Source organism: Leptosomus discolor, chromosome 21 (assembly GCF_034619465.1).
Source record: "Leptosomus discolor isolate bLepDis1 chromosome 21, bLepDis1.hap2, whole genome shotgun sequence".
Lineage (NCBI taxonomy): Eukaryota > Metazoa > Chordata > Aves > Leptosomiformes > Leptosomidae > Leptosomus > Leptosomus discolor.
In genome coordinates, this window is record NC_141411.1 from 3426387 (window position 1) to 3438106 (window position 11720).

The 11720-nt window shown below is 62.6% G+C and overlaps 1 protein-coding gene across 2 annotated transcripts; it reads right to left on the reverse strand.

The window, feature by feature from the left end:
- Nucleotides 1-1044: 1044 nt before the first annotated feature.
- SOX13 (SRY-box transcription factor 13) lies at nucleotides 1045-11308 on the reverse strand. 2 transcript variants are annotated; one of them, XM_086476610.1, is made up of 14 exons: nucleotides 11271-11308; nucleotides 6222-6423; nucleotides 5546-5651; nucleotides 5269-5355; nucleotides 4795-4967; nucleotides 4104-4172; nucleotides 3817-3931; nucleotides 3655-3737; nucleotides 3407-3566; nucleotides 3059-3168; nucleotides 2833-2929; nucleotides 2602-2745; nucleotides 1454-1670; nucleotides 1045-1318 (listed from the first exon to the last, which is right to left on the reverse strand). In XM_086476610.1, the coding sequence occupies exons 1-14, from the start codon at nucleotides 11306-11308 to the stop codon at nucleotides 1045-1047; spliced, it is 1875 nt and encodes a 624-aa protein (XP_086332736.1). The 2 variants fall into 2 exon arrangements, with proteins under 2 accessions (XP_086332736.1, XP_086332735.1); XM_086476609.1 differs by lacking the exon at nucleotides 11271-11308 and having other exon boundaries at nucleotides 3407-3576; nucleotides 3662-3737; nucleotides 6162-6422.
- Nucleotides 11309-11720: the final 412 nt, after the last annotated feature.

Consider the following 11720-nt stretch of genomic DNA (forward strand, 5'->3'; position numbering starts at 1 on the left):
ACCCGGACACTGTGCACGCACAGCCAGCCGCACAGCCTCCTGCACCCCCAAACACCCCTGGGCCAGGGTCTGACTGGAGCAAGGTATTTTATTTTAATTCCTTTTTTTTTTTTTTTTTTTTTTTTCTTAATTACTATTATTTTTCTTTCCCTCTGCGGTTTTTGCGGTGCAGGTCGCGGGTGGAGAAGCCTGCAGCTTGCAGAGCTGGGGTGCAGGAGGGAGAGGTGCCCAGGGACAGATGGGGCATGTACCCGCTGCAGCCGGGGCTTGTGCCCGGGGCAGGGGCCGGGATAACGGCGCAGCCGGGGAACAGGCACCCGCTTTATTTACAAAGTGGGCCAGAGCTGTCGGGAGCACAAAGGGCTCCTCGGAGCCCTTGGCTGGTACTCGGGCCAGGCGAGAGCTAAAAATGGCTCCGTGGGAATTTGCTGGCAGGCTCTAAAGACCGAGTGGGGAAACACGGCAGGGAGGTCAGACCGGGCTGAGCGAGGGACAAGCGTGTCCCCCTCCCTTGTGCCCAGCGGTGGGGGCTAGCCGGCGCTGCAGGTGAGGCTCTTTGCAAGGAACCCGCGGGTGCTGGAGGGCTGGGAGATGCTCTGGAGGGTCTTCCGCACCCTGATACCCTCAGGTACCTCCTGGAGGGGGGTGTGTGCTGCAGGTGGGTGGCAGCTCAGCAGCCGTGGCGCCCACATCCCCGGGCCAGATGGCCTGAGCTCCCCACGGCCCTGCCGCCAGAGCAAGGCTGAGCCAGCCCTCACCAGCTTGCCCAGAGGGGTCGGCGCATCCCGGCCATGGCCCCACGCAGCGCTCATCACACCCCTGAGAAGCACCCCACCCGAAATACTGGGTGCCCACCTTCACGGGACCCGTTTGCAGGCGGGCAGCAGCGGCTCCTGCCTGCCGGGGCAGCAGCTCTCCTCTGCTCCCACCGCAGCCCTTTGACCGAGTCGCGTCCCATCGGGAGATGCTCTGACCTCTTTCCTGGTGGCAGCCAGCCCTGCCGCCACCCCCCCACCCGCCACCCTCCCCACCCCAGGCCCCCCCTCAGTCCGTCAGCACCACCAGCTCGCCATCACTCTTGTCCTCACCCTCTGAGTCCTCCTCCTCGCTGTAGCGGTACATCTCACCGTCGGCCACCGAGTGCCCGTCGTCGCCGCCGTCGCTCTCCTTGAGGCTGCGTGTGTTGACAATGACGGGCATGCTGGGGTCCACGCTGCGGGGCAGGTAGTGCTCCATCAGGGGGGGTGTCAGCTGCATGCCCACCGGCCGCTGGTACAGCACGTCCGAGGAGGCGGGGGGCATCTGGCTGCCTTGGGGCCTGTGGGACAGGAGAATGCAATCACCCGCCGGGGCGTCAGGTTGCTCCCCCTGCCTCCTCTTACCTCCCGGGGTACCCACCCTAGGGGGCACCTCAGCGAGCCCCCCCCTCGGATGGGAGGAAGGGGAGCGTTACCCTATCAAGTAGCCCTGCCTGGCGTCCTGCCGCCGGTTTCTCATCAGCGCCTTGTACTCGCCCACGCGCAGCCGCTTCCCCTCCACGATGCAGGTGCGTTTGGGTCGGGGCTTGTACTTATAGTCGGGGTATTTCTCCAGGTGCTGCCGGCTCAGCCGGGCTTGCTCCTCGTAGTAGGGTTGCTTCTCCTGGTTTGTCATGGACTTCCACCGGGAGCCTGCGCAGAGAGGAGCCGCGGGGGGGGCACGCTTACACCCTGCCTGCTGTGGCGAAACACACGCCAGCTCCCAGCGGGGATAGCCATGGCAAGAGTTAATTGCTGGGATAGCCATGGCAAGAGTTAATTGATGCTCGTACCATCTCCTGTGTGAACAGGGAATTTGCTGCCCTTGTGGGAGCCCAGAGCCTCCCGGTGAAGCCAGCCCTGCCAGCACTGGTCCCCAGCCCTGACCTTCCCTGGGCACCTCTTAGGCCATGGCTTTCGATCCTCTCCAAAGGATGGTGAGCAGGTGCTGCAGCTAAAATAGCCTGTGCCGGCATGTGACTTGCATTCCCCCACTGGCTGACCTTTATTGTCATCGCCGCCAACACCCCGGGCAGGAGGGCAAAGCAGGGCACAGCACAAAGGCTGCTGGGCTGGGAGAGGGTCTAGGGGCCAGGCTGGCAGCGAGAAGGGTTTAATCCCCTCAGCTCAGCACCTGGGAGGCTGCAGCTGGACCAGCGTCCAGTTTGGGAGCGAGAAGGACAAGATGGAAATGCTTGGAGATCCTCAGCATCCTTGGAGACGCTCAACAGTCAACAGGACACAGCCCTGGGGATCCTGATGGGACTGTGGAGGTAGGTGGGTTTTGAGCAGGGCTTTCGGCTGGGGACCTCCAGAGGCGTGGCCAGGAGGAAGGGCTGGCGTGACTGAGAGCTGCAGCAGGACCGCTGCTGTCAGGGGGTGTGAGACACTGGCTGGATGAGGCCTGCGCTGCTACTGGCACCTCCAAGAGCGATGACACAACAGGGGTAGCACCATCCTGATGAGCATCACCCATATGTGGGTGCCTGAGCAGAGTGAGCAGCTGGACAGAGCTTGTGTCCTCCCATGGGGATGCAGAGGGGCATCCTGCCCCAGCCCACCCGCCACCATCCCCGGCACTCACCCAGGATCTTGCTGATGCTGGAGTTGTGCATGTCCGGGAAGGCCTGCAAGATCTTCCTCCTCTCGTCCTTCGCCCACACCATGAAGGCATTCATGGGCCGCTTGATGTGGTTGTTGTTCCTGGACTCGGGGAAGTGCCGTGAGCCTGCGAGGGAAACTCCGGGTGAGGTCAGGAGCCAGAGGAAGGAGCAAGCGGGTGGTCACACCGCAGCGACCATCCAACCATCCTTACCATCCATCTCACAGTTCAACAGAGTCTCATCCAGCCGGTGGACAGGGGTCTCCTCCATCCGCTCCTTCACCGGCGAAGAATCAATCCCAACGTGGTCCTGCAGGAGAGCAGAGAGTCAGGAACCAGCTCCGAGACAGGGAGCCCATCTGTGGATGGTGACCCAGCTCTGGACATCGATGGTGGGGTCAGAGAGGGGGACAGTGACCACCCGGCAGGCGTCCCTCACCTTGCGGTAGGGGTTGCTCAGCGATCCCTCCATGGCCCCGCTGTGGCCGTGCAGCAGCTGCCGTGCGTCCTGGATGGCTTTGGTGATGGCGTCGCCTTCGCCCAGGAACCCTGGCAGGACACCGGTATGGGCACCCATCAGCGCCAGCGCCCACTCCTCCGACACCCCATCCCACCCCAGCAATCGCAACTGCGTGCCCCGAGGGAGTGGCGCAGGGCAGCAGATGCCCACCCACCCAAGCCACCCCAGGGAGGAGGGACTCCAGGGAGCAGAGATGTCCCCTTTCTTCAGGAGGTGGCCAGGGAAGGGCACAGGACCATCCATCAGTGAAGGCATTTGGGAACCCACCCAGAGGCAGGTTGGACGGGCTGGTCTGCAGGTCCCTGGTGGCCCCGTGACTTGGCGTGAGGGACTGGCAGCCGCTCATCTTCAAACTGGGCGAGCTGGAGGCACTGGGGAGGTCGGAGCCTTTGGGTTTGGCTGTCAGGTTCAGCGGCTGCGAGGTCTCCTGCAGCGGAGGGGATGGGGGGCGGGAGGGTGAAGAGCAGCCCCCACAGCACCCCAGTGTGGGGGATGGAGGTGCTTTGGGGCTGTACCTGCATCTGGAGGTGGCCCGAGCCGGTGGGTCTCTTCAGCGTGGGAGGAGGGGGGCTGTGCAGCAGCTGCACCGGGTAATCCACTGCGGGGAGAAGAGGGAGGAGGGTTGGGGGACAAGGCCACCCCCCAGGGCTGGGGCAGTCCTGGGGGACCCCGCTCACCTGGTTTGCACGGGATGGGCTGGATGGGCAGCGCTAACTGAGAGTCGGGAGTGACGGGGAGAGGCTGGTGGCTGGGGGTGAAGGCAGGAATCATGACGTAGGGCATGTTGACCTGCTGGAGGGAAGAGGGGGAGAGAAGCAGAGAGACCAGATAATCGCTGTGGTTCCCCACAGGCGGGTGCCAACCCCTTGCCTGACCCCGGGAGGGGACACAAGCCCGGCACATGGAGGGGCTGCATTCACCCATAATGGGAAAGGGGGCATGGAGAGGTGTCCTCTGCCTTTACCTGGATCTGCTGCTGCAGCAGGTTGATTTTGTGCTGCTGCTGGATGAGCTGCTGCTGCTGCTTGGCGATCTGGCAGAGGGGAGACAGAGGGGCTCAGTGGCATCAGTGGCAGCCTCGAGCTGGCCCCCGCGGGGCTACAGCCCGGCATGAGCTGCCCAACACCAGCAGAACAGAGACAAGGGGTCTGCAGAACGTCCGAGGGACCGGGGAGAGGGCAGGCAGGGGGTGGCTGAGCTGCCCCTGAGCCACCCTGGGGGGCACAGGGAGAGAAAAGGGCTGGGAGGGATGGTGTAACCCCCATGCTGGGGTACGCCAGGGGCTGTCACCCCTGCACTTAGCACTGTATGGGCCACCAGAGAGGAAAAATAAAGTGTTCAAATAGCAAAGAGAGCACAGTCAGGAAGGACACAGCGTGGTTCAATTATTTTAAGGAGTGCAATTCCCCTCTCCTTTGACCCTCGTCCTCCCAGCACCAGGGAGCGAGACGAGGAGTTTCTGGGATGAGCGCAGAAAACGGTGGGGGGGTTTCTGCGCAGACCACAAAGTCCCACTGTCCCCAGTGCCAAAGCCACATCCCCACCACTCCCAGGGGAACCCTGTCCTGATCCTGCGCACCACTGTCCAGCAGATCCCAAAAGGATCCCTGAAGGGATGTATGGTCCCCAGCAAACCCCAGGGGTCCCGAGCCCACCTGCTCTTGCTGCTGCCGTGCCAGCTCCATCTGCTGCTGCTGCTTCTCGAAGAGCATCGCAGCCATGTTCTTCTGCTCCGAGTGGGCCGTCAGGAGCTGGTCCCGCAGCGTGGACAGCTGGTTGATCATGACAAGTAGCTGGAGCTCCTTCTCCGCCAGGCTCTCCTGGGTTCCTGGAAGAAACCAAGAGGCTGTGGGTCAGGGGCTTGGGGAGGATGAACAGCACCATCACCACTGTTGGGTGCTGGTGCACGATGCACGGCCAAGGAATGGCCAATGCACAGGGACCATAAAGATCCCCACGTGCTGAACCATCCTCTCTGTGCCAGCTTTCATCAGGGATGCTCACCCCGCCAAAAAAAATCCAAATTAATCCTGCTAAGGTGGGAAACGCAGTGTTTCCAGCCCAAACTGCCCAGGCACAGGGTGCAGGAGGGAGGATGGTGGAGGTGGGTGGCTGGGGGGAGACCTCACCTTTCACTTCCTTGGACTCGGCGGCGTTTCGGCCCAGCAGCCGCTCCTTCCAGTCGCTGGACAGTAACTTCTCGATGGTTGGCATCACTGTCCGCACCAGCAGGGAGCGGGGTCAGCAGAGCGGGGAGAGGGAGAGGACAGAGAGGTGAGCACAGCCTGAGCCTCTGCACCATGGCACGGGGTGGGCTCATCCCATCCGACAGCTTTGGGAAAATACCGAGGGACCCCAAGGGAGCCCAGGGGGGGTCCCAAGAGGCCGCTCAGGAACCTTCCTTACCCTCCTTCAAGTTCTTGTTGAAGTCCAGCTTCTCCTGGCCGCTGACGGCCGGCTCGAAGGCAGAGCGCCTGGGCTCCAGAGCATCGCCGTCGGGCGAGCGGGACTCCTGCGACACACACAGCGGGACTCAGCACCCGCTCCCACCGATGGGGACATCCCCAGCTCTCTGGACAGGAGATGCTGGGCCGGTGGGATGCTCGGGGTCGGCCCTGCCCAGGTAACGGCTGGACCACGCTCTGCCAGGTGCATTCACACCCCCCCCAGCCCAGGTTGAGAGCATCTCTGCTCTTCGTGCCGCAAGGACGTGAGGCAGTGCAGGGTGGGGGGGAGCTGAAGCTGCTGGTCAGGGGGAGAGAAAACCCAAGAGCGATTAGAAAGGGAGGCTGAGGGGCTGGAGCACATCTGGAGGAGGTGGCTGGGGGGGGCTCCACGCCAAAGGCAAAGCGCTCAAACCCCAGGGCTGACCCGAGAGCATCAACAACGGCCAGAAAGCCCTGGGGGAGCCTCAGTTTTCAGCTTTGTTTCCTCAGGATGAGGAATAACCCTCCAGGGAAACAACCACCCACCTCTGCCAGGCGACAGAGCCCAAGTCCAGGGCGGGGATGGTCGCCAGTACTCTGCCAGCCCGGCAGGAACCCCAGCCAGGACCAGTGTCTGTCACAGCCACGGGACCCACCTGCGGCAGAGCCTGGGGGTCGGTGCCTTCCCTCGGCGGTGGCCCCGGCGGGTCGTTGGGACGGGGCTCGGTGCTGGGGGCAGCCCCCGGCGGGGACTCGTAGCCACCTTCCTTCTTCTCCTCCGTCTTGATGGTGCAGTTCACCATGCTGCCTGCTCCATCGAGCTCCAGGTGGGCAGAAACGGGGCTCCTCATGGACATCCTACGGGACAGCAGGGCTGTCAGCAGAGCCATAGGGCACCCCCCCGGCCACAGGCACCCAGCCTGGCCCCATACTGAGGTGCCCTGTGCTGCTGGCTTTTCAGGGGCAATGGTCCTGCTTTTTGCCATGGCTTGGCGATGCTGAGTTTTTGTTCCCGGCTTCCTGAGCTCGGGTTTTGGCAGATTTGGGGCTCAATGGCCAGAAGCCCCCAGGGGAACAAGCCCTTCACACTTTGGGCTGGGAAGGGAATAGAGCAACGAAGTAAAAGCCCTAAAGAAAGTGACCTAGAGGCATGGGATTTAGGGCCGATATGAGCACGTGGCCTCGCGCTTCATCCAGCAGCCTGGCAGAGAGCAACCCAAGGCTCACCGCGACAGAGACCGGTGCCAGACCCGAGCCAGCACCCCAGGGGTCCCTGGCTCTTGGCTCACGAGCTGCCCTCTCCCCCCCCTGCATTGCCGCAGGAGCCGTGCCTAGAAAGCTGGCAGGGTGGCAGGCAGGTTTCCCGCTCCGCCGGGAAATGGAAATCCTGGCTCTGCCGAACAATGGCTGGGACGGCCACCAGAATCGCTCCTCCGGGAGTCCCCCCTGGCGCGGAGCTGGGACCGGCCGAGCCTCAGCCAGGGCAAGGGGCCTGCCTGGGGGAACGGCTCTCTCCGGCTTCACCAGCACGGCCGCAGGTGCTTGTCCAGCTCCCGGTGCTGCCGGCTGCTCGGCCGGGCACCGCAGAAGTGACCACACGCTGTTACGGGGGACGAGCTGTATAACCTCAGGGTGCCCCAAGCGTGGGCAGAGCCGGTATTTCCAATGGGATCTGCCCCAAAGAACGTGTCACAGCCATGTCCCTTGCCATGCCCCAGCTCTGCCACAGCCTCCAGCAGTGCCAGGGCTGCAGGGGCCATATCCCGAGCGAGCGCCGGGCACGCCAGGAGCTCACCGTGCCCTCACGGCAGCGGGACCAGCAGTGCGCCAGGGGCAGTGCCCGCCCACAGCCGAGCTCACAGGCATTTGCCACCAACCCTCACGCTGCACAGCAAGAAGGGGAGCAAATATTACCCTCCCGAAGCCCACCTTTCAGGGAGGAATAACGGGAAAAGGCGGCTATTAAGGACGGGATTAACTCCGGCCGCTGCCAAGAGCCAGGATCTGGGTTGTGGAACCACAGGGGCTGCCGAGGTGGGAAGGGGCTGCGGTGGGATGGGGAGAGCATCCTGCTCGGGCTCTGGCACCCCATGAGTGGGACCCCTGCGCTCTGCTCCCTCTTGCCTCCCCGCATCCTGATGGCACATCAGGACCCCCCCCCCCTAAAATCAGGGCTGGTGGGGGCTGAGCTGGGCTGCCCGACTTGGGGCAGCAATTACATAACAAACAAAGCCCAGCTCAAGCTGCGAATTAATCAAACCGCTGAAAATAAAACCTTCCTCTCAGGAACTTCAAACAAAAGAAACGAAAACAACAAGGCCGGCTGGGTAATGAAAAGCCAGGGCTGTGAATAGGGGACAAAAGGAAGTGGAACAATAGGGTGTTGGACAAAAGCAATAAAGTAAAGGGAAGTGTGACAGCTCCACAATAGGGCACTGTGCGCGCCAGCCTTTCTGATCTTAGCGGGGCTTTTTTTAATCTCAGTTCCCTCGCCCTCCGCTGAACAAACCATCGCGCTGGCCCGGCCGGCGGGTTTCCTCCCGGCGTCGGCATCGCCCGGTATCTGCTGCATCCTGCGGCACCGCCTGCATCGCCCCTTCCTGCCCCTGCCTCACCTTGGCCAGCCCGGTGGCACCGAAGGCGACCTGGGCATGGCCAGCGCCCACCCAAAAAAAAAAAACCAAACCCATCGCCTGCCTCCGACACGCCTCGGCCGGGGAGGGACCGGCCACGCTTGGCAGCGGCGTGGCGGTGGCAGGCAGCCAGCGGGAAGCCGTGCCCACACCTCTGCCAGCTCCGGCGACCCGTGGAGGCAGGATTTGCCTCGCGAGCGCTCCTGCTGTGCTACAGGTGGGGAAACTGAGGCACGAACGCGTGGCGGCTGCAGCACTTTGCCCTGGGCGCCCTCCTGGGCAGCCGCTCCCTCCCTCCAGCCTTTTTTGATTGGTTTTGGGGGTTTTTGGTAGGCAAAACCCACCCTGCTCAGTGCATCCCTGCCACAGGTCTGCCCTCCTTCCCATCCCATCCAGCTGGGATGCTGCCCAGCACCGGCTGCCCAGGCGATGGGGCAGCAGCAGCAACGCTGCAGCAGCGCAGAGCGATGCCTTCAGTTTGAGACACACACACACACACACACACAAAAGCAACATCCCACACCTCCAGCAGGTCACATTTCTATTGTACTTAACCTCCTGGTACCACTAGAAGTTTACTCTCAAAATGGGGACGGTACTTTAATAGGGGTCTGTTTGAAAGGGGCTTCATTGTGGGTTTATTATATGGTTTGTAGAACAAAAAAAAAGAAAGAAAGAAGAAAAAAGGAGAAAACCAGCGCCGTTATCTTGTTACAAGGCTGGTTCCCGCGGCAGCCCTGTGCTGCAGGCTCAGGTGCTGGGCTCCGGGGCTGCCTGTGGCAGACAATGGGGATGGGAACAATTGCCTTGGCACGGGGAGTGTAACAGATCTTCGCCTTTAATGTTTCCCATTTAATGCAGGGCGGAGGGGAAGGGAGGGAACGGCGCTGGGATGCAAAGTACCAGCTTGAAGGACCAAAACGGACCCTCAGGGGAACCACGAGTCCTCGGTGAGGGACCAGGCGCTGCTTCCTCCCGGCATGGCATTTTGGGGAGCAAGAAGCGGGGGCTCATCTCACAAGCACCAAAGCCCTAGAACGCCCATACCGTGCAGGCATCACTGTGCTCTCCTTGCCTCCAAACTCCAGCCCAGCGAGTCCAAGGGCTGAGATTTTTTTCGGGATGGCGACAGCTTTTTTTCTCCATTTCTAGCCCCGAAAGGCACGTCCTGTAATTCTCCCCGTGGCCGTGCCACCCTTCCTGCCTGCCAGCTGATCCTATCTGCCCCGGTTGTGCTGTGGCAGAACAGCTCCAAAGGCCGGTGGGGCCGAGGTGCCAGCAAACCCCCACCCTGCCTGGCACCACCTCCAGCAGCTCAGGGAGCACCAGCAAGATGCTGAGACCCACCCCCAGCACCCAGAGCCCCTTCCCGGCCGCTTGTGTGGGCTCTGGCTTTGCAGAGAAGGGGAGTGCTGGCATCTCCCCACCACCAGCACAGAGCAGCAAGAGGAAGAAAAGCCAAAAAGCCACCCGGCAAAGGTGTGGTGCTGGCTGGACCAGGCTTTCTCTCCGCAGCAGATCCTGCCTGCGGTCGTAAGAAAAGGGTTTCTGCTCGCAGGGAGGCTGGAGGGGGAGGCTGCCTGAAGGCAGGGGGGTACCTGCCCGTGGCTGGGGCAGGGACAAAGCAGGCGCTGGGGTTATGTGAAACCCAAGCTCTTTGCAAACATACCGGAGAGCGCAGGAGGCCAGAAAGGCGCAGACACACAAAGTCCCAGGAGAGGGTGCGAGGGTGGGAACGGTCCCACACCCCTGCCCAGCGCCACAGAACCCCCTCCCCATGCTGCTGCGCTCCTGCATCGGGGCTAATCCTGCCCCTCGACTCGGGGCTGAGCCCACCCCAGGGGACAGCAAAGGGCTCCCGCAGAAGGGGGACTCGGGGAGAGTGGCCAGCGGTCGACTGCGGGAGCTGGACTGCCCAGATTTTTAGGCTGGCCTCACCCCCACCTGCCCATCAGGTTGACTGGGGTGTCAGGAGAGGCTCCTGGGGCTTTTGTTTTCCCTCTCTCTCGCCAGTTACAGCAAAAAGTTACCAGTTCACAGATTACGGCAGACCCTCCCCTTCAGGAGCCCAGCGTGGTACCCAGGCATCCCAAAACAAATCCCCCCCATCCCGAGCAGCACGAAGCAGCTCACCCCACGGCCCCATCCTGCCAGGTAACCGACCCAGCCAGGGGAGAAACGCACGGGGCAAAAACCCGAGGGGGAAACACCGTAGGAGCAAACACAGCCACGCCGACGAGAGCCGGGGCGGCGCGACACCCCTGCTGTGCACGCACCAGCCACGTGCAGCCCCCGAGAGAGAGAGAGGGCAGAGGAAAAAATAAGACACACACGGACGTTTTCTACTTCCAAGCAGGACCCAAGGAATCCCGGCCGGCCACCGGGACAGACAATAGCCCATCTCCTGCCAGACGAGCGGGCCGCTTTCCTGCCAGACTTGGAATGTCCTTTTGGGGCCGTTTCCAACCGTTTCCGCCCGGCGTGCCTTCGCACATAAAAGAATGGATGGCTTCCTCCGCCGTGCCCGGGCTGGGATGGCCAGGGACGGCCGAGGAGAAAGGCCCTGGCTGGGGGAAGTTCATGGGGCTGCCATCCCTCCCCAGGGATGCAGAGCATCCCGAGACGGTGGGTTTTTCCCTGGGAAGGTGAAAGCAAGGGGCTGCGGGGATTGTGGGCTCTGTCATCCCCCAGACGGGGACGCCAGCATGTTGCCTCCATGCTGTAGGTGCAGCGGGGCAGAAAGTGTAAGACCCTGGGGTTCACCGCTGGTGAAAAAGCAGGTTTTGAACCCAGAAGACATCAGGATGCTGAACATACCCAGCCCCAGAAATGCTGTCAGCGCGTGAGAGCCGGAGCTCCACGTGTCCCCGACGGACACCAGCCGCTCGGAGCAGCAGCGCTCGCAGGACACGTGTGTGTGTGTCCCCGGCTCCGTGGGGCCGTGTCACAGCCGTGCGCCCACCCGTGCTGCCCCGCCGACCAGGGTGCCGCAGCGACGGAAAAACTCCGTGCTCGGGGGAGCGCACGGCACCGCTTTACGCGTCCTCAGCCGCCGCGTTTACAACCTCTTACCTCTCAGCGGCGCTCCCACGGAAAGCCACAACCTCCATCTGCCCAGAAGGCTGCCGACAGCTCGGGGCGCCGGAAAAGCTGCAAAATCAACGCCGAGAAGGGAGATCTTTGGCAGGCGGGGTGGGTGGGGGTGTGGGGGGGGTGGATTTCAGGAGGGTTAATGCCCCAGGGGGCAGAGGGGCAGCAGGGAGCGCCCAGCAAGCACGGAACGGGGCAGCAGGCTGGCACCTGCGTGCTAAGACCAAGATGATGCCACCGTGAGGTGCCAGGCACCTCCCGCCCAGCCAACGGCTGCTTCACCATCCCAGAGAGAACCCCCCCCTCCCCCCCAAGACCCCAGTTGCCCCTCTCCATCCTGGCAAGACTTGGGGTCCCATGGGAAAAGCTCTCTGGTGTCGACAGCAGCTGGGATTTCCCGCTGTCCACCCAAAACAGACTGCTCTTTGTTCA